At 38.0% G+C, this 26,255-nt stretch overlaps 2 protein-coding genes across 12 annotated transcripts in view; one reads left to right on the top strand and one right to left on the bottom strand.

The window, feature by feature from the left end:
- abi1a (abl-interactor 1a) overlaps positions 1–16,767 on the bottom strand; it is a 42,370-nt gene extending 25,603 nt beyond the window's left edge. For 8 of the 10 annotated variants that reach the window (XM_055020888.1, XM_055020889.1, XM_055020893.1 and 5 more), the window contains exons 1-2: positions 16,509–16,723; positions 4,270–4,437 (exon numbers count right to left, since the gene is read on the bottom strand). In XM_055020888.1, coding sequence (XP_054876863.1) covers positions 4,270–4,437; positions 16,509–16,625 — 285 coding nt within the window. In that variant the 5' untranslated portion in view covers positions 16,626–16,723. Of the gene's footprint in view, positions 1–4,269; positions 4,438–16,508 lie in introns of all 10 variants that reach the window. The other 2 variants (XM_055020895.1, XM_055020898.1) reach the window with 2 other exon arrangements.
- A 1,122-nt stretch (positions 16,768–17,889) lies between these two features.
- On the top strand, positions 17,890–25,646 carry acbd5a (acyl-CoA binding domain containing 5a). Of its 2 annotated transcripts, XM_055020991.1 has the most exons (14): positions 17,890–18,075; positions 18,288–18,418; positions 19,571–19,691; positions 21,184–21,256; positions 21,945–22,062; positions 22,153–22,185; positions 22,901–23,071; positions 23,152–23,316; positions 23,509–23,588; positions 23,664–23,838; positions 24,114–24,298; positions 24,386–24,442; positions 24,526–24,635; positions 24,729–25,646. In XM_055020991.1, the coding sequence occupies exons 2-14, from the start codon at positions 18,322–18,324 to the stop codon at positions 24,739–24,741; spliced, it is 1,398 nt and encodes a 465-aa protein (XP_054876966.1). In that variant the 5' UTR covers positions 17,890–18,075; positions 18,288–18,321; the 3' UTR covers positions 24,742–25,646. The 2 variants fall into 2 exon arrangements, with proteins under 2 accessions (XP_054876966.1, XP_054876967.1); XM_055020992.1 differs by lacking the exon at positions 22,153–22,185 and having other exon boundaries at positions 17,899–18,075.
- The last annotated feature ends 609 nt before the right edge of the window (positions 25,647–26,255 follow it).

Here is a 26,255-nt window from a genome sequence, read left to right as displayed (position 1 = left end):
GGAAATAATGACTGAGTAGACTCAGACCAACTGGGTGATGAGTCAGTCGTTTGTAACCTTTAGTCATATTGGACAGATGGAGAGTGTGAGTGTGTGTGTGCTGGTAAGCAGCAGAAACACACACACACATGACATGACTGAGAAACTCTCACCTACTAAAGACATCAATCTCTCAGGTTCTGAGAGTCATTTGCTGGTTTTGGGCTTATGAAATGTTTTTCAGGACAAAACTCCAGTGACATTCAGAGTTCTCTATTTCTACATGTAAACACTGATGTCAGTGGATATTTAATTTAATTATATTGTTTACAAATACATTGTTGTTGGATGAACAGGTAAGTATATCAAGTTACAGCCAACAATCCTGTCATTTTGGTTTAGAAGAAGAGATTTTTTTACAGTTTCCAGTTTTCCCAGCTTCTTCCAATACATGCCGAAAATATCGGATCACAGCGACGCGTTACTTTCATAAGCGGATGCAAGAAAGACGAACTACAGGAAGAGAGAGAGTCCAAAAGTCGGGGAATCGGCAGGAAACACAGGGAGCAATACACACACTCTAAAAACGCCGCAACGCTCCACATCCTGTTCGGGCAGCCGCCATTTTTTCCTCAAGAGAAGGTCAGGGGTCATCGCTGCAGCAAACAGGCGCAGCTTTAATGAGCCGCTCTGCTGCATGCGTGTTTCTGTCACAATGCTGCAGAAACAAACAGCAGACTGGAAACCTCATGGCGGTGGGAACAAACCAGCAGAGGTGTGTGTGCGTGTGTCAGCTGTTTTCTGCATTCATCCTGTTGTTCCATCGCTCCGGTCAGAGAGTTCAATACGAACGTCGGCCAGATCCAAATGCAACCGGCAGAGATTTACAGCGTCCCAAATGGATCGGCGCTGATGAAAACCTTGTGTTGTTCTGGATGAAGCAGCCAGAAAGTATTGGTTCGCTTTTCACTTTTAACATTTCAAACAATTAAACCTGATTAATAAACTTTTGTCTTTTGCTTGTAAATATTCAGGGTGAAAAATTTATTTTCAAGGATGTTTCTTTTTGGGATGCAAATTCTGTGTGAAAACAAAACAAAACTATAAAAACTCCCACATTTTAAAATCTAAACTGATTGAGGAAGGCAGTAAGGAAAGAAGGAAGAAAAGAAGTAACAAAAAATAAACAAGAATGTGAGACAGTAAAGGAAGCAAGGACGTTAGGAAAGAAGAAAAGAAAGAACGAATGAACAAATAAAGGAAAGACAAGAAAAAAGGACAGAAGGATGAAAAAAAGTAAAGGAGGAAAATATGAAGGAAGGACTCGAGGAAGAAAGTAAAGAAAGAAGGGAAAAATAAAATGCACGAGAAAGGAATAAACAAGGGGAAGAAAAGGAGCAAATGGAGGAAAAATGAGAAAAGAAGAAGGATAGAAGGAACAAAGACACAAGGAAGCTGAATCTGTTTTTCTGCCCCATTTCTATTTTTTATACATTATAAAACTTCTGTTGTCTTTTAATGCAAAATATCTACATTTCAGAAATTTTAAAAGTCTTCCTACTCAGTTACAAATCACTGGGATTGTAGCCTGGAGTTTACGATCAGCTTTGGTTTTGGTGGTTCTTGTCTGTTTCTGTACCATGAAATCTAATTTCCAGTAAGCGACAGTTTGGGTCAAAAAGCCTCATACTGACACTTTGGAGTAAAATAAACAAAAGATTAAACTCGACCAAAGCTTAAATAGTTTTGTTTTTGACTAGCTGAATCTCAGCAGCTCATTATTTGATCACCAACAGACGGTCATGGATGGCAGCACGTCTGTGGGTTTGACTTTTTCTGAACACAAATGAGGTGAGAGAGGCAGCAGGAAATGGGGAAACCGCTGTTCAAACACCAAACATCCCGTCTTCCCTCTCCATCCAGAGCGCGACAAAGAGCTCCCTGTTCGCAGCCTCTTAGCAGCCACTTCACACGCAGAGCAAGGTGGAAACCCCACTGGCCGAGCCACGCAGCTCGCATCACTTCCTGCCTCAGAGCTGCAGAGACTCTGAGGGGCAACAACAGGAGGGAAGGTGGCAACAAAACTAACACCTCAAACCGTGCAGGCAGGCTGATGATGATGTGTTTGCAGGCGTATGCAAGCATGCTTTACACTGCAACTGTGGGTGTAAACGTGTATTAGCTTTCCAAATATGATATCAGATAAATCAAAATCTGTTCATCACGATGGCCTATGGATGAACAACAAATAGGAGGATATATAAATGGAGAAATGGACTCATAATTAGACTGATAGAAAAATGAATGAATAATTGACACCTTTGCTTGTGGTGCAAATGAAATGATTGGCTGAATTGGCTGCTTTGAAAATACTAGCCAATAGCAATGAGCTAAAGTGTTTTAGAACATCTTAGATATGAATTACAAAAAAAATCTGCAATGGTTTTCTGCAAAACATTTGTCATGTTTGACAGAAAAATGCAATGGTAAATTCTAGTTCTGGTCATTTATTTTTAATTCAGCAGATTACACAAAAACTAAGAGCTTCAGGAACTGCAACCCTGGCTTTCCGCTAATTTAATTTCCATGAGCAGTAAAAAGGAAACTAAATCATGATCCACTTCAGAGTCGTAGCAGCCCCACATCCTGTAAATCTCACAGCCTGGCCGCCACATTTGAAACAAACGGAGAACTCAGACTGGGCTCATCCAGAAACAAACAAATTGAAACAAGGTGGAGAAAGAACAAGTTTTCACTCCAGCTACTGAGAGATACTAGCTGTTAAAAATGAGAAAACCTTCAGCTGATCCCGGTGAGATACTATGTGTTTATATTTAACGCTTTACGAGAACCATAAAGGACACAAGACTAGGTTTAAATATAGCAAAGGAATTCCCCATTCATGTCAGCCAGTGGAGACAAAAGTCCAAGAATGTAAACTAAGCTGGGAGTTCTCCTGTTAAAACCGTCTCTACCCCAATGTGGATCAAGCAGCTGTCATGTCATGTTAGCAGAAAATGACCTTATGGTGACCTTGATCCAAAATGGCAACATTTGTTACATTTTTACCTGCTGCAGTCAAACCAACAAAACCTTTTGAAAAATCTGTTCTCCTCCTCACCTGTGGTGGCGCTGTACCGAGAACTACTGAACAAAACAACAGAAGAAGACACTGAGCGCAACGTTCGTCTTCGCAAAATGTAAACAAAAATGGAGCAGATTTTAATGGTTATAAGATTTCTCTTTATAAGATTTCTCTTTAGCCTTGAAAGAACAAAAACAACAAAAAACCAAGACATTTCTCCTGCTAGCGTTTGTTTTGGTTTCATTTACCCAGAATGCTCTGTGCTGACGTCCCCTTCTTACTGTTGGGGGGTTTTCAGATAGCTTAGCATTCACACCTCCCCAAATGCACCAGATTTTCAAGACAAAAGAAATACAGTTCAATTAAAATGAATCAGAAATTTCTGATCAATGTGTGTGGTGATGCACCAATTCACTTTTTCAGATATCGGAGGTTTAGTCTCAGCCAATACAAAAAACAAAAAACAGGGCTGAACTGACTTAAAAAGTTACCTTTTTAAAAAAGCAAACATAAATGTAGTGAATTACTAACTTATTTGATAACTTAGCACCATTACAGCTCATTTAAATATGCCAAGTTTGGTCAAAAACAAAAAATAACTAAACTGTTCAGTCAGCCAAACAAAATGACAAAAACAATAGTTTTCAACAATAAACCTCCTTTTAAATGTTTTCAAAATTGCAATTAGAACTTCTGAAAATAATATAACATAAATGATGAAGCGTAGAATTAGACTGAATAGATCCACCCTTACGGATTGGTACCAAATCTAGATTTCTTTTTTCAATATTCAATTCAATGGATATTAATATCTCTAATTGGGTCATCATAAATTGCTTGATAATCTGATTGAATGAACCAGGAAAGATATTCTAAAAAAAACTAAATCTTCAAATTCAGGCAGTTTTAGTGAATGGACTACAGTTCAGTCATTTCATATAACTCTACAGCTACACACTAAACGCCTGATTATCGTAAATGAATATCTTTTAGAGCTGTAGAATGTTAAAATCAGTGCCAGAAAAAGAAGCAAACCACCATTTCCTGTTAAGGTAATTACAACACCAGACAGACCTCGATTAGAAACGACAGCAGTAAGAGGAACCGTGTCTTGTTCAGACGGCCATTTTAAAAACAGCATCGTCTGTGTGAGAAGTGGTAAAACCCAAATGCCCAGCTGTTTGGCCTGCAGCACGTTTTCTGACCTGAGAGATGTGGTTGATGGACGACTCCATGCGGCGCAGCTGCGAGGCCTGGATGTCCAGCAGCTGCAGGACGTTGTTGGCTAAGGCATTGATCTGGTAGGCCACGCTGGCCAGGGACTGGGTGGTGTAGGCTTTGGTCTCCTCCAGGGCTTTCCTCTTGTCCTGGGCCTGACACAAAAACATGACAAAGCACTGGTTAAAGAGAGAGAAAATAAACCAATTTACTCCTAATGTTATTACAACATCTCATCTTGGAGTTTGTGTGTGGTTTTGCAGCCACATGAGGTCAGCAGTTCAGATAAGGCATGCAGCTTTCTCTCAGGCTCGCATTCCACACATGCCACTCTTCTTTTGAAGGCATTTTACATGATTAAACAAAGCAATAAAAGTTCAGCATGGCTAGGAATCAGATTCTCCATCTATCATGTTTCCAACAAAACAAACAAACAAAAAACACATCTGCTTCAAATTGACATCTGGAAAATTTTCAAACTCAAAGATGTTAATTATAGGATGATCTTCTTTTGAAGTGCAAACTATTTAACATGAGGCCAAACAGAGTAAATGTAAACTAGCAGCATCTTAAAACAGCTCACAGAATAGAGCAAAAATAATATACAGAACAAAATAGAAACAAATATATGTAATTTCCCTTTGGAAACAATAAAGTATCTTTCAATTTGAATTGTATTATAAAAAGAGAGAAAGAAAAAAGACATTTCACACTAAAATGTTAATTCTTAAGTAAAAGGCCAGGTTAGCATACAAGAAAGGTACGCTAGCAGTATCAAAACTAAAAATTATTTACCAGATTTTTAACAGTAAATTGTAAACATTTTGTGCTTCACATTTAAAATATTTCAACAATGACCTAAATTAAGGACTTCAAAAAAAAAAGATGATAGCGCCTCCATCAGTTCCAGAGTGCAATTGCACCAAATATGGCATGGATCTGACATTTGACCCAACGCCACCCTGTCATTTGCAGCCCCGTATTTTTAATTTTATCTCCAGTGTTTCATTTATGACGGTACAAAAGTAACTCTAAACAGGTGGGGATTTAGAATAGGAAGTCAGTGTTTTGGCTATTTTACAGTTCTCCGAATGTTTGTCCTAGATGTGTGATGCATAGAAGCTGAATGCCGCTTCAAAAAATAAAAAATATTATTCTGAAAGTTTCATTATTTCTGTAAAACAGCAATTTAGCACAAGATAAAAGTATGCTAGCAGCATTCTAAATAAACATGCTAGCTGTCGACAAAAAAATATTCGACAACAGCTTAAAGTGGTTCACTTCTACCTAAATGTCATCCAAGTGGCTCATCATTTAGTGAAAGACCAAAATATCACCCTGGAAATGATGCCAGTTTCTTATGCTCGCAGCTACATTAATTAGCTTGCTGGACATGCTGACAATTTAGCTGCTACGTGTTTAAAAACCCAAAAAAGATTTTTAAGGAATTCAAGAAAAGTGTGTGAAACATTTATATTAGCAAGAAGCCAACATAGCATTCAGTAACAAATAAGCTAACGGATGATGAGCTAGCTTACAAAATAAACTTCAGAGGTCAAATCTGGCAAAAACACAAAAGAAACAACATGGTGTGAGGTGTCATTTCAAGCATGTCAAGTATTTCCACTATCTAAAATTAAAGCGACAACAGGGTAGTGCGTGGTGAGAATTTTGAGACATCTTTCTTTGAACTGGACGAAAGCTAAAAGCCAGGCTCCAACTTAGCGGTGACGTTTGATCGCTTTGTAGCTGGTCCTCTGCTGCTCACTCAGTCCAAAAAGCCATGCCTGGAGGGGGAACACTGGGCTTTCATAACAGGCTGCTGAAGCAGGGAGTGGGCGGTTCCGGCAGTGGCTGAGGAGCAGATAACTAGTGCTAGTAGTGGTAGTGGTTAGGAGGCAGAACGGGAAGAAAAGAAACATTTGGTCACGAGAAAAAGAAAAAAATCAACTGGAGTCGTTAATGATTCAGCCACCAACCCAGAATCAATCCGTAGATTGGAGAGCTGACTGCGTCCTTTTGGTGGACGTGCTGAGCAATAACAACTTTAGAAAGGAGAGGAGATTCCTCATCATGTCAAAATCACATAATCTACTGGATGCTATAACATCTGGATAGGAACAGATTAAGACAAGACAAAGCTACATGGTGGGAATATCTGGGCCGGTGACAGGAGCAGATTTCCTGAACGGTTCACTGAGATCATGTTTATTTGCTTCAATCCAGATTACAGATTTTTTTATATTACAAAAACAATCGGAAAGGGATTAAACATATAAAGTCTTCAAGCAGAAATAATAAAAATCTGTCATGTTTATTTGATTTTCTAAGTGTTACAGCTTTATATGACAATCGGTGACTGTGAATGCGTATGAGATTTGCTTAGAAAAATTGCAAAAAAACCCAAGACTTCCACATCTATTTGAAATGGCTTTTGGGGTTTAACTGTGCCTTCTTTTATTGTGATTGTGGTTTGAACTGGCACATATTTATTATGCCATGCATTTCTTTAAGAAAAATCAATTTCACACCTTCATTTGGGGAGGTGTTAATGTGTAATCAAACTGAAAACAAAAAGCAAACTGGTCCACCTGAAAACCTCAGTCTCCGTTTGGCTGAAGTGAACTCTGGAGCGCTTTGAACGCTAAGCGGACTAGCGACTGCTACAAAAGCAGAAAGTGGACTATAGTGCAGAGCATTCTGGGTAAATACAACCAAAACAAACATTCAAATCTAGTGCCAGCAGCAGAAATGGGTCGTGGTCTTTCTCCAATTCCTCCAACTGGTAAAATCTGACGCTTCTCCATTTTTTGTGAAGAAGAAAGTTGCGCTTCATATCGTCTCCAGAGGTTTTTGTGTCACTTCCTTTTGTAGTTCCTGGTGCAGCGCCACCACAGGCGAGAAGGGGAACAGGTTTTTCAAAGGGTTTAGTTTAGAGGTGTCAAACTCCAGTCCTAAAATGCTGGTGTCCTGCAGTTTTTAGATGTGCCACAGATACAAAACACTGGAATGAAATGGTTTAATTACCTGCTTCTTGTCTAGATAAGTTCTCCAGAGCCTTAATGACCTAATTATTCTGTTCAGGTGTGGTGCAGCAGAGTCGCATCTAAAAGTTGCAGGATACCGGTCCTTGAGGACTGGAGTTTGACACCCCTGGTTTAGTTCATTTGACACATTGCCGTGTGAAAGCAAACCACAGCAGCTGAAAATGCAACAAATGTTGCAATTTTTGTCCCAAATCAAACCCAGTCTACCAGATTATTAAAAACACTCCAAATCCAGTGAAGTGAAAGTTTGCCCCATTCTGAGTGAAACCCTGGAAGACGATATCTAAGGTTCTGTAGTAAATCTGAAGCTGCAACCCAAATAAAACAGAGGCAGACATGCATTTTTGTATTCCTGCTCTAATCTGGTTTCGGAGATGTGAAGCAGGTCTTGATTGCTTCCTCGTTGCCTATTCGCCACTCTGTGCACAAATCCCCTGACTAAACAGCTTTGCATCTCGACAGGACGATGTCAGGAGTGAAGCAAATGAGTCAGAGCGCAGAATGAGACATCTGCAAAGAAAAATAAAACAAAGTGTGTGTTGATCAGAGCCAAAAGCAACACAAGAGAGACGGAGAATGAGGTGAGCTCATTCTCGGTGCTCCTGCGGCATTTTGTCTCATATTTCAGAGCCGGGTAATGACAGAGCAAGAGAGGCTCTATGCTATCCAGGAAGCAGTGGAAGTGTGTAGAGGAATGCAATTCACAGGAAGCATGTAGCTGGGAGCTAAAGCGAGACAACCAAACCATTGCACAAAAAGAGCTAGCAGTAAAATCCAGCGTGGGAGAATGAAAGGTTTCTCAAAAATCCATTGGCCAATGAAGTTCAGCGAAATGAAAGGGAGCGGCAGCCATTGCCGGCTGTCATCAATCCAGTTTGGCGAGATAACTGCCACAGATGTGCAGCCATGTTTATAAAGACAATGCTTTCCAGTCAGGACCGACCTGTTGGACGGAGACTGAAGACGATTTCCCTGAGGACGAGTTCAAGGGCCAAGAAATATGAAAACACTCAAACAAAAACCTACATATACATTAGTATTCTCCACATTTTATTATGCTACAATAAAACTCAATATATATCTGAGCTTTATTCTTTATTTTTTGCAAATTAAAAACCTTAAAAACGTGCCAGACTCACGAGGCCTGGATCTGTCCCAGTCAAAGTCCAGAACTGAATCCAATTGAAAATATGTGCCTATGCTTGAAAATTGAGGTTTAGAGTAAGCTTTTCAGCGGAAAAAAATAAATAAGAAAATAGACAAAAATAAATAAAAATCAGACTCTGGAGGGTTGAATAAGCAAACACTTTTTAAAAAATGTATAAACAATTGAAAAATCCTATTTTTCCTTCCAGTTCACAATGACGAACTACTTTAATGTCCATCACATAAAATCTCAACAAAATACAGAGAGCTTTGTTGATTTAATGTGACAAAATATGAGAAAAATAATCCATGAATCTGCCCAGAACGGTCAAACATGTCAGAACATTTCACAATAAAAAAAACTTCACATTTCGGCTGTTGATCTGGGCCTGGCTTTGCACAGATGTTGAACACGTTCACGCGCTCCTATTTCTCCAAAGGGAACTGCGCTCAGGAAGACAAAAAAAATCCAGGAATGTCCGGAATTCTGCAACATGTTGATCAAATAAAAACTTCCCAGCGCTGTTGAGGAATCCTTCTGCAGAGATTACGGACAGAAGAAGAGATGTAAGGCTGAAAGGTCGCGGAGCGCCACATGAGCCATCAATCCCGACTGCAATGGCGGGTGGTGTGGGGATAAGTGAGCAGAGAGCCGCTTTATCAACATGGATGTCAAATATTCCCCCGTCCGCCAGGCTGTGAGGTGAAACCATGTAATGAGATTACAAGACGGACGTGTTTAGGAGCTGGCTAAGTGTTGGACAAGCCAGTTAGTGATCATCTACTGCTACAAAACTGAAGGGTGAACTACCAGGGAATGTCTGGACAATCAATAATGCACAATAGAATAAACATGTGATCAATATATCTAATAGAATATTCAATTCATCGAATATTCACTGAACTCTGATCCAGAATCGTACAGCATTTGGGGGATGTAGGCAGAGAAAAGTCTCATCTCTCTCATTCTTTGGTTACCGAGCAACTCTCTCGTTGTATGGTTACCTAGCAACAACCTGTTGAGTAAGTGGCGCAGCAGCAGTTTAAGGTTCTGCCATTGTGCCTCATAACTGCTTCAAAATAAACAATAATGCCATGGTAGTGTTTTAAGTATTTCAGACACTTAAATCAATAATTATCGTTATTAACTGATATGAAACACTTAAAACGCGATAAGCTTTTAAGCAGTTATGAGGAACAGTGGAGAAACCTGAAACCGCTGATGCGCAAGTTACCCAAGAGGCTGTTGCTAGGTAACCAAAGAGTGAGAGTTGATACCATTCAGCTTATTTAAATATACTTTTTAGATTTTTATAAATTCATAAATGTAATTCAGTTTCAGAAATTTGGATAATGTGCATTATTCAAAATTTTGTTGCAAAATGGAAAACATGTTAATTATAGCAGCTATGATCATCACAGCTGTTACCAGTACAACAGTATAACTACTTTGCTTTAAAAATGTATTTTCAAGTATGGCATGACAGCTAAGCTTTAAGTGTATCCAATTTTATTTGACATCTACTGTTTCTATTTTATTTTAACATAATTTCTATGCTACTTTGCATGTTTTCCCTGAACATTTAAGCGGACCAGTGCTGTCCCTGGACCAACGCTCCCTGAAGCAGAGAAATAAAAGCCACACATCATCCCTACCTCACACTGTGGGAATGTGGACACCCACACAATCTACCTGAGGGGGTGAGGTAGAGAAAAGTTACTCTGAAGATAAAACGACTTCAGTTCAACCTTGTCCTGAATGTGACACGCTAACTCAAGAGTCTGTTCTCGGACTCGCCTTAGCAAGGCAGATGGTGGCTCAGAGAAAGGCCATAAGGTCCAGCTCAACCTGACGCCATTTAAAATGTGTCAACAAGGACACAAAGGGGACGTTTGGATATGGAGCAAGCTCATTAACCCCAACCAAATGACTCAGTAATTGGTTCAACAACTACTGAGAAAGGAAGCAGCCATTAAACAGAACTGTGCATTTTATTAAGGATTTTCTCTCTGCTGATTAACACTGAACCATTTAGGTCACAATTCAGCTTGGACCAAACTTACTCTGGTTGGCTGAAAGGACGGATGGGTCTGAATAGTCGGCTGAGAGCCGCAGGGCGCAATAAAAACAGTCCACATTGCAAAAAGAGATGGAGAAAGGACAAAAAAGCTAATGGTAAACAAAACGAGCAGAAAAACAAAAAAGAAATGTACATCAGTCACGCTCAAACAACCAAAAAAACAGCATTAATTATACTGGGAAACCAGAACCAAACAGCCGATAAATCAGACCAGCACTTTGAAACTATTTTACTGTCTTTGAAATTTCCAACCAAGGACTGGGTTTGTAAATTAGCCTGTAGCTAGAAAACCACCGCACCAAACAATAGTTGCTTTGGTTTTATCACTTACATTTCCTTTGGGATCAAGATAGTTTGTTTGATTTTGAATCCAATATCAATAAATCAACAACTTATATCACAATAGACACATATCAATAGATAATTTATTTGATTCAATCATTTCACTTAACTCCAATCTAAAACCCGCACAGCATTCTGGGAGTTGTCAGCAGAGGATAGACTAGCTGTTCAACCTCTCACAGCTAGCTAAGCAAAATTGGTGATGTCAACTAACTCCCTCACTCATTGGTTACCAAGCAACTCTCATCCTTTGGTTACCTAGCAACAACCTGCAGAGTAACTACGCAGCAGCAGTTTCAGGTTTCGCCGCTCCATAAAACGTTCTACGAATAACTGCGAGACACGTTCCACAGAAACTTAACAGGTGGGGTTTCACTGTAAGCTTAGAAAAGTCAAAATGAGGATTTCAGACATACAGTAAAAACTATGACACATGGTGGCAGTAGGATTTTAGAGCAGTTATCCCAAATGAGCACCAAAACCAGTTCGTTTTGGTAAAGCAGGCAAACATCAAGCGTCAGGGATGGTCGTACTGAAAACGTCTGGACTAAAAGTGATGTTAGTAAAGGAAACTAAGCACATAAGTGAACTTTACCAAACCAGCCACGATAGTCGAGCCTCTATAACGAGAGATGGACAATAACCAGATATTAGCTGTAATTTGAGCACTTCTGTAAAGCAGAGAAACTAGAGAGTGAATTTAAACTTGTTTTAACCATCCCAAACAAGAATAAACCTCTGCAAGTAAATATTATTAAAAAATAAATAAGATTTCACCAATGATATAATGTGTAAAAACAGAAACCTCATGAGCATTCTGCTGCTTCAGCAAAGTCAGACTTATGACCTTCTGGTGTCCACATCACACTTCCATTTCCCCTTTCCTACCTTACCATCTACCGTCTGCAAAACACTGAAACCACATCAGACAAACTGCTGAGATCTTAGAGCTGGAATTAAAAAACAACTAAGGTGTAAAATAAGCAAGTATTGAAGGAAAGAAAGAAAAGGATTGAAGCACAAGGATGGAAAGAAGGGGGTAAGGGATGTAGGACTCAAAGGAAGGACAAAAGGAGGGATAGATGGCAAGAGGTAGAAACATGGCGTCAAGAAGCTGGTTAAAATGGTTTCACTGTAATTCATTAAAAATGTTTTGAATATGAGCACAAGTCCTCGGTTTGTCCTACCAACACAGCCAGGTGGCCACTTTGCATGCAGTCTGTTCGTCTTTGTCACAGAGGTTAAACCACAAACTCTCCAAAAACATGACACACAAACGTCTGACAAAACAGGAAACTATTTTTGATAAAACCCTGATCAGAAAATTCATGCCCAAGTGTCTTAAAGTCGCGTGTCTGTCTATTAATACCCCACTTCCTGACAAATACTGAAGGCATTTCCAGAGAACCAAACAGGAAACATCACTCTGCCCAGTCTGTGTGTCATACGTCTATCACATGCAGTCTGACCCCTAGATTCAGTGAGAAAGTTGTTCACACCAATTAGTTTGCTTTAATCAAACTCAAGTCCGTTTATCTCTAGAAAGTTTGGTTTGTTTGGGGAGATGGGAATCCGTAATCTATCCAAAAAATCCAAACTCTGGTCTAAAAAGTGAACTATGCAAATGTAGATGACAATCGGACCGGAGATGGCTCCAAAATCAGGAAGCGGACTAAAACACAGGGCATTCTGGGTAAATATAACCAAAAATAACCCAAGAGTCGAGGGCTAGTGGGGGAAATGACTGGGGGTCTTTTACCAAAGACAAAAGAGGGATCCCACAACTGATTTTTAACACTTTTTAAGACCAATGTGAATGGAATTGAAGACATTTCTATAGAAACATACTTCATCCAGCCAACTAGCGATGAATTTGAACTTACTCATTAGAGATGCAAAAAAAGTGTGCTGGAATAATAGCAAGGGTATGTTAGAAGTGAGCCACAGATCAATGAAGACGTCTGCTTGTGACTCAACCTTTTGCCTAACAGTATGACGGACTATCGGGGCCACACTAAGAAAAAAACAAACAAAAATAAATAAAACTACAAGAAAAGTCATAAAAATACGAGAATAAAGTTAGAATGTTATAAGATGTACAAGAATATGAGAAGTTGTAATAATATTTGAAATAAAGTGAATATTTTTAGACTAAATTCATATTATGATAGTAAAGTCATAGTATTAGAATTTGTATGAGAAAAAGTAAAAATAATACGAGAAATTGTAATAATTTGAGAATAAAGTCGTAATATTGAGAGAATAAAGTCAAAATAAATAATAATACAGTCATAATAACAGGATAATGAAGTCAATATTTTTAGAACCAAGTCTTAACTTATAATACAGAGACAAAAAAAAGAATATATGATCAAATAGCCTTGCCAAGATTAAATTTAAGATCTGTGATTCACCACTTAAAGCCCATGTTAATTTTATTTTTAATGTTTTTAAGACATTTTACGGCTTTAATTTTTGATGCATGAATTTCAGACTTAAGGATCCGGACACCGTGGGTGAGGGATTGAACAGGTTTCTCAATGGTTTAGATGGTTTTTGGTTTCTGATCGAACCGAATCTACCGGACTGTCAGGTGTAAAAGCCTCATGAATGCTGCAGCTCAAGCACAGCCTCCGTGACAGGAACGCAGAGCGAGAGAAGAAGGGATGGGAACGCAGGAGGGAGGAGCGCTTGACGAGACGAGACATGTAGATCTGCAGAGTGTAGAGTCAGAAGAGAGACGGCTCATTCTGACACACAAAACGCTTCAAATCCTGCTTCTTTTTGAGCGTCGGCACTCAGATTGAGGTTTTTTTTGCATGAAAAGTTGTAGCTAATTTTACATCAGCGGCAACTCAATCCCCCACTTGCTGTTCTGCACTTAGCTACAATGATTTTCTGGCACATTTTTCAGCTCTGACTGTGGCTGCCAGGGGAGATCAGGGTCTCTATTAATGGACCAAAACCATAGCTGCATCAAAGTAGTGACTTTTACTGAAACAAAAATAAAACAAAAAATAAATAACAGCCTCTGACCAACTCTAAAATAAACTATCACAAAACAAGTCAATTATTTACAGATATGTACAGGTTTATGATGACAGCTTCATAGCATTTTATAATTTCTTACTTCCCCCTGTTGCTGTCAAAGCAATCAAACCTCACCACACTTTAAACATTGGCAGTGTTTTGTTTCCTGTTTAAACAAAAATCACTCACGCCAAAGGTTTTCGAAAGGAAAGGAGGAGAATTTATGTCCACTGAACTTTTTAACCGTAACTTTTGGATCACTATTCAAAAGGTTTCTGTTATGAATTATAAGACTTTTTTTTAAATGTTCGTTTATGACAAAAGTTTATGATGCCATGAAAGGGAAACAAAATCTCACAGCATCACAGATCCCTCATCACAACTTCCAAAAATCTGAAATTCAATGTAATCTGAAATCAAAGTGACATTTAGCATAAACCAGAAAATGGTTTGATTTAAAAAAATGTATAAAAATATATATATGAGAAATTGACATTATTTTATAAAAACAAAAACAACAAAAATAAACAAAAAAGAGCTATGGGAGGGTTTAAACAATTATTTAATATTTTCCCCCATGTTCTGATCAAATTTGCACAATTTAGAGATTTTTTCTTTTATTGCAACAATTTTGATGCATAAGATGAACATATTGTAATATTGCATTTGTGTATTTTAGGTAAACAGACATGCAAAACTCAGAAACAAAGGCTTTTTCTCTTTTTCTGCAACAATGCTCCATACCTAAAACTGTGCAGTTTAATTGGACTAAACATGTTCCAAGATCAATAGAGAAAGCATAATTACATGACTGTTCCCTCTCTAAATGTTTTATTGGTATTTTCATGTATTTTATTCCATTTTGTCAAGATGATTAGATTGATTTTTATGACTTACGTTGTTTTACACTTCGTAATTTTGTATGTTTACTTAAAGAAGATCATTCTTGAACATGAGACTTCACTCTTTTAAAAACAATTAAACATGCAAAGAAGAACTACAAAAGCCTTTTAGAGTTTTGCAGATCTGATAAGTAATTTAAAACATTGAACTTTAAGTAACATGGTCCAGAAAGAAACTGTTAACACAACATGTGGGAAATCAACAGATTATTTGAGCAGCACAAAGTACAAGATAACACTTCCTGTTAAACATTAAGCATGACAGTTACCAACACTCCCAACAAAGAGTCAAAACAGACTCAGTTTTGCCAGAGTTGTGTCATAATTGTGGGAAATTCAGATTGCAACGTCTTGGTTTCATGTTTCACTCACATACAGTGATTCCACAACAAGGAAATCTCCCACATTGGGCTCATGAGAAAACAAAACTGTTTCGGTTGTTGTCTGGGAAGGAATGGATTGGGCACCATATGCAAAAAAATAAAGAAAAGAAAAAAGAGAAAACGACAGAAAGAAAAACACACAATCCCAGGACAAGGACGGAAACTAAATTACAGGGAGTCCTTGGGGAGTACCACTGGAAAGGACACACCCTCTGTAGCTGATATGTTGGGTTCCTGTTTGGAAAGAAAATACCAATACAACACCAAGACACAACTGGGTGAATATTTGCGTAGATTGTAAAGAAATGTGCATTGAAAACACAACATTATGGAGTGAACAGCAACAAGTGGGGGAAGAGCCCTGACTTAGTACGGTAAACGCCTATACAGAGTACAAGTAAAATATCTTAAGTGTCAATTTGATAAAAATTTAATTATAAACACTGAGCAAAACAATAATAATCTACAAAACAAGTATTTTGAAATAAAGTCTTTAGTTGCCTTCTGTGATGTCACACCATCATTTTCTAGTGGAATCTTGTTCGTTGGGATGTTTTTGATTAAAGGAACCATTTCCAATAAAGCAATTAGAAAAACCAGCTTTGATATATTGTTGCATATGTAACAAAGCAGGTTTGACTAATTTTACTGAAAGGTCTGACCAGTAGCTTTAAGCACGCATTAAAATAATGCAGAAACAGTAAAAAGCCACGTTCAAACATGGTGCTTACAGGTCGAATATTGTAGACATTGTCATACCACAACTGCAATGGGCTCCCTATGGAGACTTTAACTGTTTTTGTGGTATTAAATGGTGTGTTTAACGACCCTACAAAGAGCTGACTGGCAGGCTGAGAACTAAAATAAATATAACCACAAATACCAGGCAAAAAAAATATAATATCCCTTCAACATGTCCGGTGGAAGTATATATTTGAAAACAAGACAAGCGTTTGCTGTAAAATCAAATGGTCCTCGTTATTATCAGTGGTGAGAGTGGGAGCAGTTTTTAACCAACCCAGTTTAATTACTTTTTAAAAAAAGTAGACACACCCTATGTTTAAACGGAGAACATTTGATCAAAATCACAAAAACTAAAACGTCCGACGGTCACAAATGCACCACCTTTAGATGCACCAAGTGTTAAAACTGGGAGCTTTTCGAGCTGAATTTGCTCCCGAGAGTAGTTTCTGTATCCGCATTTCCTGTCCCAACAACCTCACAAACCGCGGAGAGAACGGGATAAAAGTGTCGGCCTGCTAATATAACCGAGAATAAAAAATAAACTTTCTCACCTGGACATAATTATTTTCGCAGTAGTCGGCTACTCTCGTCAGGTTTTGGTAACTCTCCACCAGCGCTCTCTTCCCGGCCGGAATCTCTTCGTCCAACAACATTTGTAGCTCTGCCATCTTACATCTCTCCCTGCAGAGCCTCCCTTCCCTCTCTCTGCCTTCCCTCTGATTGAAACAGCCACCAGCCCACAGCTCTGACTCGGGGAAAAAAAAGAAAAGAAACCCTCCTCCTCTTCCTCCTTTTTCTCCTCCGCCTGGTATTGTGGGATTCCTGGCCCCGATTTGGCGTAAACTCAATTCGAAGATCGTCTGTGTTGAGAAAGAGGTGTCACTCAGATGTGGCTATTGACTATTATTGGCCAATAAAAAGAAGAAGAAAAAATACCCGTGGAGGGTGAAGTGTTTTCATGGTCTCCAATTGCAGGACTAATATAATGAAATATAGCCTTCTCCTCCAAATTTCATAACTTGGTTAATACGTTTTTATTCTACATTTAGTGTGTAGTGAAAGAAACTGAGACGAAGAAAGGGCGCCCCCTGCAGCCATAATACAGTACGGCTGTGTAAATTAGGTGCCTATTCAGAAATGTAAATAAAAAAGACAACATAAACAAACGTTTTTCACTTCTCAATGATTTTGTGATACTCTACCCTATATATATAATCATAGAGGCAACAAATTACAAATTCAGCAAATAAATAGAGTTACACAACTTTCGAAATCAAGCACTGCAATCATAATTAAAATAGTCATAATGTTTTTTTCTTCATCTTAAATACACATGCACATTATGTACAGGCAACTAAAAGTAATAAGACTCAGTTGGAAAATCCGTGGGTTGAGCCTGGCATTACTGTTATTAATGTTATTATTATAACATAATAGTAATAACAATAATAAAATGTTATTGATTATAATCATATAATAAAATAAAAGTTACTATTATTCATTTTATTACTTTACAACACAGTTCTGTGTTGTAAAGAATAAAACAAAACATTAATAAAATGAAATATAAAGACATCTGAAGATAAGTCAATATATTTCAAAGATATACATTGTACATATAAAGTTTGATTACTTTTTTTACATCAGTGTCAGTATTTTGCTCGTCAAATTATTACATTTTAAGTTTCTAAAACTTAAAAAACTTCTAAAACTGACAGAGTGAGAATTCTAACTTTTCTTTCGAGGTCACCTATCACGGTTCGATCTGGGAAAATGGGATGCGTTGCAGAGCATGCTGGGATGTGTAGTTCCAAACTAGTTGCGTTAGCAATAGTGACATTTACACGGGGAAAAAATGCTTTTAAAAAAATTCTGAACCATTTTTTTAAAATTACATCAAACAAGTAAAGTCCGTTCCCTGAAACCTTTAAACTACCTTTTTAGGAGTTCGTTTTCGGACGAAACCTGAGCGTTATGGCGTTTGTAGGACTTACCGTTGGAAGAAAACTGCAGCTCCCATGATGCACTCCGGCTTAGCTTTATCTGCTGTTCATGGCGTCTATCTCAGGGCTAAGGACAAGTTGCGTTCTGACTGCTGGATAAACATTAAGTTGAAAGGTGCGTGTTGTCTTTTAAGAGTTTTTACTTTTGACGATTTCACGCCATTTCAGAATTTAGCGTCAAGAAGTGGCGCAACTGACGCTGCGCCGCAGAAGAGCTGCTGTGTCCTACATACTCAGCTGGCCGAATCCTCTTACTATCAGTCAAAACAGAGGCAGCTAACTCACAGATCTGTGTTTGTTTTGTGTTTGTTACTTTTTGCAAGGCAGGTTTCCCTGCTAGCTGTCACCGACTGACACCAACATGGAGGTGGAGAGTGTCAGCGCGGAGGAGCAGAAACGTCTGACCCAGAAAAGGTTCGAAGCCGCGGTGAAAGTTATCAAGAGTTTACCCCCGAACGGTGAGTAAAGACCACCAGCGACTTCCGCTGCCAGTTTGACCAGTTCAGAAGGACTTTAAGTTAGAGCTGGTCAGGCTGAAATAAAGGGCTATTTCTCACATTTCTTGCTGTTTATTTATTTATCAAATAAAAACCTATGCAATTAAGTTTGTTTATTTAGTAATTTACAACACTGCAAGAAGCTTTACAAAAATGTGAGTTCAGACTACATATAATCAAACTCTGCCATCAGAAAAAAAAAAAAAAACGTTTTTTATTCACATTTAGGAATTAGTGATGTAAAACAAACTCAAATTTCTTGCTGAATAGCTTTGTATAAATTAGTTTTGTCTTATTTCTTCTAGATTTTATTTAGGGGTAGTGGAGTAAAGGGATTTGAATAAAAATGCATGCCACACTTTGCAGTTTTCTATTTGCAAACCACAAGTCTGATTTTTTTTTCAGTTAATTAAGAGCATCAAATAAAAAACTTTTGAGATGTTTTAATCTGAGGAAAGATTCTTTAAAATCATTGTTTGTGAATTCATAAATCGTTGTAAAAACAATAAATATAGTTTTGTTTCTATTTTATTGAGTATAATTTTAGGTTTCAGTCAATTTTGGTCTTTTTTAATATTGGTCCAGTTTTATTTATCAGATCAATACAATATGCTGAAAAATTGACTAATGTCTTCCGATACTGATTTTAGTGTCGATATATCGTGCGTCCATACTATAAATAAATGACACGTGTTGCTCTCGAGTTCCCTAACTTGAAAATGTCAGAGTTTGGACGTCACTGACCTGCAGGATTCTCTGATTAGCAGATTTATTGTAGTAAAACACAGCCTGATAAGAAATAAAAAAAATATATATATATATCAGTGGGAAAAGCTTGGAAAACAGATGATTTTGCCCTTTCTGAATCTACTTATTGTGTCATATCCCATTTTGTCTCGATTACGTCCTTAAAAGCAGTTTCCTGAATCAGATTCTAAGTCCAACCTGGTGTCAGGTGAGCCGCCGCAGCAGCTTGAGTGATTTAACTAATCCACTTTGCCACCAGACCTGCAGCACAGATCAGCCTCTCCTTTACTGCCTCCATTCCAGCTCTGTTCACATTACCATCCATTAGAAACACAGTTTACATAAACTTGTTGTTTTGTTTTTCAGGTCCCTTTCAGCCGTCAAACGACATGATGCTAAAGTTCTACAGTTACTATAAACAGGCCACTATCGGGCCGTGTAATATTCCCCGACCCAGCTTCTGGGACGCGGTTGGCAAAGCAAAATGGTTTGTAGATTTTTCTTTGTTTTTATTTTACCGGTACTAAAATAAAAACTTTTATTTTAGCTCTTCATGTGAAACACGACTCTAGTTGGAGATCCTTCTCGAGCTGCGCTCTCTGGACTCTGTGTGGAATGCGACCTTTGACCCACAAAGCAGCACACTGCAAAAATACAAAATCTTACCAACATTTTTTGTCTAGTTTCTGTTGCAAATATCTTACAGCTGAAATAAGATAAAACTATGTTAAAAGTAACTTAGAAGCTTGTTTTAAATGAAAAATTTCTTAATTTTGGCAGATTATTTTACTTATAACAAGAAATCTTTCCATGTTATTAGTGAAGTAATACTTTTACTTCAATATTAAGGATTTATCGACTTAGAAAAGCTCCTGTTGTATTGTAAAGTTACCGGTACTTGTAAGTTAGTTTTGTCTTATTTTAAAAGTGTTTAAACACGTTTGTTTTTAAAAGTGGAGGCTGCAAAAGTCAGAGGGAAAATGGGGAAAAAAATCAATACTATAAATTTATCTGTTCTTCAGTCAAGCTTTAAAGAATAAATATAATACAATTAAAATAATTGTTATTTTTGATGATCATTTCTGCCAGTCAAATTAATGAAACTCCTCAAACTAACAAAGAAATCAAGAAATGGAAAAGTTTCATTTCCATTTCAAGAAGATGAAAGGAGGCAGCCCTGCAGGACCCTTCTGCTAAAAATAACATAAGAACTGTGGAAATAAAACAAAATTTGATGTTGTTTAATATAAAAAGTACGTATTTTCTTGTCACAGTAGGGGATTGTGCTGAAAACATGCATCATCTGGTAATAGACATAATATTTTAATATGCATTTCCTCCACAAAACTCATTTAAATCATGTAAAATCAGGAAGCACGAAGCAGAATTAATGCTAAATGAATGTAATAATTACTGAATAGTGAACATGAACATAATGAGTGTTTATGTTTCCTCCTGAGGTTAATGCTTTTTGTGGCAGCCACTTTATGGAAAAGTTTGGGAAATCCTGTGCTAAGATATTTCCACTAGAAACTAGACCAATAAAAGCGTACAAAGATTTTGTGTTTTTGCAGTTGATGTTTTCTCTATTTGCTTAAAAATGTTGTAAATCATAGTTACTCAACCTTTGACCCACAGATTACAGGGAACACACTGACCTTAAGTAAACTTGGTCTGTTTAAAAAGCAGAGAACAAGCGTAACTTTGGCAAAGAATATTCATTTTTAATTAATATTTCTGTTCAAATTTTGAAATATCCACCTTTAAGATGTAGAAGAATTTTTAAGAGCAGTGTGGGTATTAAGGCAACTTTCTGTTTCTTAATCTTTGATAATTATTTTATGGAAAGAATCATGGAAAAATTCTGACTTTAACTCTGAATAACAATTATTTGCAAAACTGATGATGTTTGAAAGCTATTTAATCCAACATTGGATCATTTGATCAGTTTTTTTTACCCGTTCACATTTGTGGAACAGGGATGCGTGGAATTCTCTTGGAGAAATGTCTGAAGAAGAAGCGATGGCAGCCTACGTCGACCAAATGAAGCTGGTTGGTTTCCTTAACTTTCAAATTTACATTACTGTAAAACTTGGTTGGTATACATCGTGTTTTAAAAACTCTTCATGGCAGTTATTTTTTATATGTCCAGTTAGCAGCTAGCTTCAGTCTGAGTTAGGAAAGTTAAGATTGAAATAGTGATCTGTCAAGTAAGGAGGAGGAACTTAAAATAGCATTTGAGGTGACTTTTGGAGACCTAGCAAAACAGTACCCAAGGGAAAGATTTAAAAGCACTCTGTTGTGAGCCTAGTCCATCTGTAATTCACTTTTAAGGAAATACATCTCAGAAAAAATGAAGAGTCCCCCTCTCTTTTTGTTTTTTGATGGGTTTCCTGCCTTTAGTAAGACACAAATCCACCAGTGGATGAAAATATTTGCTACCTTTTTCAACAAATGTGTTTCCATCAACTCCTTTTGTTTGTAAAAGTCAAAACCCATCGAGAGAGCATAGAGGAAGTTATTTTGAATTTTATCATTTCCATCTACCTTTTCTAATACGGTTCTTCAAACTCCGTATAAAAAATTCATGGTTGTGATCCTGAAGATTCGTCTCTTTCTACATTTTAAGAGAAACTCCAAATGCTTTCTTGGCTCCAAAATAAATCTTTAAATCTTGACATACATGCAGTTAATTTTTTTCTGGTTTTGTAACAAACGGTAATTTGGCTTCAACCCACAGATCCTGGAGGGAATGCCGATGACAGACGAGGTGGAGGAGCTGCTTCGCATCCTCGGACCGTTCTATGAGCTGATTGACGAGAAGAAAAAAATCACGCAGATATCGGACCTGAGCACAGGTGCGTTCTTTTTTTCTCTTCTTTTCTTACTGGAGTCAGAAACGAGTAAACGAAACTTAACTGTTTACAATTTGCCTCTGATCTGCTCAGCCCGCTTAACCAAGTTTGCTAGGCAACTGGAAGGCAAGTATGCGACTGTACATGATGTGGAGTAGAATCTGTGTGCTGCTTTAGCTCGTATGCTTTTAGTGTTTGATAGCAACACTGTTTTATATTGAAGCATAGATTAGCACAGAGGTTCTCAGAGCTTTTCCTACTTTGGAGCCCTAAATAGAATTAGCTTCTGGCTAATGATTTTCTTTGGATATTTTACAAAATATGTAAAGAAACCTAATTTTTTATTCATTGTTTAACATTCATTTAGCATAAATTTAGCTTCTGATTTTAGTTGGACCTGAGTTCTTAAGGTTTTTGCATCTTAGCGCCCCCTGAAGGACAGGAGGCCCCCACTTTTTGAAACAGTTGTCTTGTCACCTTTCCAAAATTACGGCCTAAATTATTTTTTTCCAAAAGTATTTTTTGTTTTTGTTGTTTTTGCCTAACACATCTTTTGGAAAAAGGGTTTGTTTTTGTGTTTTTCAAAATTGTTCAGCAGAAAAATACTTTTTTTATGAACTTGGCTGTAATTCAATTTAAAACTGATGTTTTATAAGAATGGTAAAAAATAGATTCAATGTGATTTGAAAAAATGTATTAAAGTTTTATTAATTAAAAAAAACTTATTTTTGCATTGTTTTTCTCATTTTTCCTCCTGCCTCCTGAGGCCCTACTCACTGATTTTGCTATCAGATATTCAGATTTCTGGGTTGAGTTTGATGAAATCCATTTTTCTGTTTAGGATTTGGAACAATGCTGAACTCGATGGAATCAAAAAGTGTCGCGAAAAGCATAATCAGAAACATGGAGATGAACGGCTCTCTGGAGACCCGGCCTGCCAGGCTCAGACAAAATGAAGAAGTGGAGCAGGAAGAGGAAGAGGAGGATGAAGACACAAGGGAGATCAGAAAGGGTAACACAGATTTCTTTTCTTTTTTTTTTTTTTAGATGAAGAGTATTTCCTGTTGGCCCACTGTGTTTTTTTTCCTGTAGCAACTCAACCCAAGAAGAAGAGTTCCACCAGGAGACACAAAGCGTCGCTCCAGAATGGGAAGCTGTCCAACGGCGGCTCCCACCTGACCAATGGCAGCCATCAGAGAGCCGACGACGAGCACGACGCCTCCGCCAGGGAGCCTCTGATCAACGGACACCACGCAGGTAGGAGGAGCCAAAATGTCCGCCATGTTGGACACGCCATCCATCAATCAGCCTCAATTCATCCATCCCTCCATTAATCCGTCCCTCTGTCCATCCATTAATAAATCAATAGATTTGATCAGTTTGTGTCTATCAATAAAGGCCTGATCAACCTGGCCTGGTTCTGTTTAACCCTAATCCTCCATGTTCCAGACACCAGAACCAGCCAGGTGACCAGCGACTCTGACAGCGAAGTGTACTGTGACTCTGTGGACCAGTTCGGCCAGGAAGAGGCGAGTCCAAACTCCAGAACCAGACTCTGGGTCAGAGTTCCTGGGGTACTCACTGAAGGTTTCCGTTTCCTGCAGAACTCTGAGCAGAACCGCTCTCTGGACGACTTGGAGGAAGAGGACAGTCACTTCCTGGAGGAAGATCAGAATCGGTCCGCGAGGCGCAGAGGGGAAGAGAAGGAGGCGGGAGGAGCAGCGACTCTGAGGCTGGACAGATGGGGACGGGGAGAGGACGGACCAGCAGGACATTCAGGTACAGTTAGAAGTCCAGTTAGACAGAGCTTAGAGGGCCCAGTAGAACCGGGACCAGACTCTGGGAGGGGATTTAAATACATCCAACTGTTCATCCATCTCTCCATCCATCCATTCAAAACATTTTGGGAAAATGCTAAGACAGATAGAAATGTAACAAAATGAAATGTCAAGATGGAACTTCATCTCCATTTACTTTTCAAACTTTGTTTTCAAAATGAAAGTTTGGTTCCTATGTCCTTTTGTCGCTAACGACGACGGTTTTCTGTTTCCAAGGCTACGGGTCCCTCGGTCCGGGATCCCAGCTGCACTGCAGTGGGGACGGACCGGAACCGGCCGGACCGGTACCGCCCAGAGCCAGCCTGGATGAGCAGATCGTGGTGGCGCTGGCCCGGGTTCAGGAAGACATCCAGACCGTTCTGGAGAGGATCAGAACCGTGGAGGCTCTAACCGCCAACCTGGTCAGATCAGGACGAATGGACAGACAGACGGACGGATGGACGAATGTGAAATTAAAAGTTGTTTGTCTGTTTTTGTTGCGTTTTCAGGCTAGATCAGTGACTCTGCCTGCCTACGGATCGCCTCCAGGCAACAAGAGGAATCGGGTAGCAAGTCTCTTCCACATATTGCTGTTTTTGTTTCTTTATTTATTTTTCGTTTTTATAAAAAAAGCATGTCTTTCACCTAGAATCCATCATGGTGGCCTTTTGACATTTCACCAACCAGTCTGGCCTTCGCCGTTATCTGGCCGTTTGTGGTTCAGTGGCTCATCCGTCTGTACTTCCAGAGAAGAAGAAGGTAATATATCTTCATTTAAAAAAATGTAAATGTTATTTTTCCTCCTGGAAATATCTAGTTTGATATATTTACTGTTTTGTTTTATGTAAACAGACGAATCAACTGATGCAGTTTACGGCAAGACCACAATGAATCCCTACACTGTTGGACTGCAGCTTCTTTCGTCCTAATTAAAGTAATTTGCTTTTGCACTTCGAAGAAGAAACCTTGGAGCAAAGAAAGAGAAGAGTCTGGAGTTTAGGCGAAACACGAATGCTTCTGATTCATAAGAACGGTTGTGAAATGTTGTAGCTTCTCGATTATTTCCCTAACTTTGGCTCCGTTGCACAAATTTTCCACAATTTTCTTAGCTGCCCAGGAGATGCTGCTATATTAAAATGTGATTAAAACTGTAGAAAACATATAATGAATGTAAAACTGTGTTGAGATGTGAGTCTTTCCTGGTAATATTTATTGCTTTTAATGAGTTTCAGACATAAAAATTGAATAATTTTGTTGTAGATTGCTTCATATCAGGATGTGCTTTATGTCAGGTTGGTCCAAGTTTTCACTTTAATTCTCTAGGAAAAAGTGCTTCGTCATCAAAATGTCGAGGGCATTATGTTCAGTTCTTCCACATTTGGACCAAATTACAGCTTAACATGAGAATATTTCACTCAAACTGCTAATTATTTAACAACAAAAAAATCCAACAAAAAACATTATTTCTGTTTTATTTCATGCATAATTTTGATCTCCTGTTTGCAAAGCAGTGACTTCTGTACAAATTATATACAGTAGCTGTACAGTTCAGACATAAATGCAATATTTTAATTGCAGATTAATATGTAATATTTACAAAGATTGGCGTGCTAATTAAAGCTGATCTTTTCAGAGAAAACCGGTTTTAATAATAATAAAATGGTTTGTCTTTCTATTAAAATGTACTACAGGCTTTTTCACCCTTTCTGCCCATGCAGAGTGGTGTGTGCATGTGATAAACGCAGCTTGAATTAAAGTTTTGACCAAATATCTTGAGTGTCTGCAGTTTATTTTAATAAAATAACAATTAGTCATTTTTAAAAATGTTTTTATACTTGAATTGACCTGATAAATACTCAAATTTTCACCCAAAATGTCCTGTATGGTAGGAAAGCCTATTATACTATGATTCTCCCATCATTTGGATGTGATAAAAAATAAGAAACGTTGATTCAGTGAATTTGAATCTTTTAAAGCTCCTTTTGATTCACTTTTAGCTTTCAGGCTTCAGAGTACAGCAAGCTGTTAGTGTATTTATTCAAAAGGCTTTATCAGCCATCACTTTTATCTGTTAGTTTGATATATTCAACTAATGCAGTTGAATATATCAAACCAACAGATAAAAGTGAATGCAGTTGAATATATCGCTATTAGTCAATCCTGTATAGAATTTATGATGCTGTATTGAGGCAAACTGAAAAATTACAACAAAATTATGAGAATAAACTCATACAACAATAAAGTCAGTATTATGAGAAAAAAGCCATTAGAATAACAAAATATTGAGAATAAAGTTATAATATTACAACAAAAGACATGAGAATAAAGCCATTCAAGAATAATATTAAAAAAAATTTAAATCAAGAATACATTTATGTG

Source organism: Poeciliopsis prolifica, unplaced genomic scaffold, assembly GCF_027474105.1.
Source record: "Poeciliopsis prolifica strain line A6 unplaced genomic scaffold, Auburn_PproV2 SCAFFOLD072, whole genome shotgun sequence".
NCBI classification, from domain to species: Eukaryota; Metazoa; Chordata; class Actinopteri; order Cyprinodontiformes; family Poeciliidae; genus Poeciliopsis; species Poeciliopsis prolifica.
The sequence above is the reverse complement of the archived record's forward strand: the minus strand, read 5'-3'. Positions and strand labels throughout refer to the sequence as shown.

Coding starts and splice junctions, on each gene's coding strand:
- acbd5a (XM_055020991.1), top strand. CDS start 18,322: ATGGAGGTGGAGAGTGTCAGCGCGGAGGAGCAGAAACGTCTGACCCAG. Junction 19,692..21,183: donor GCGGTTGGCAAAGCAAAATG/GTTTGTAGATTT, acceptor TTTGTGGAACAG/GGATGCGTGGAATTCTCTTG. Junction 23,072..23,151: donor CACAAGGGAGATCAGAAAGG/GTAACACAGATT, acceptor TTTTTCCTGTAG/CAACTCAACCCAAGAAGAAG.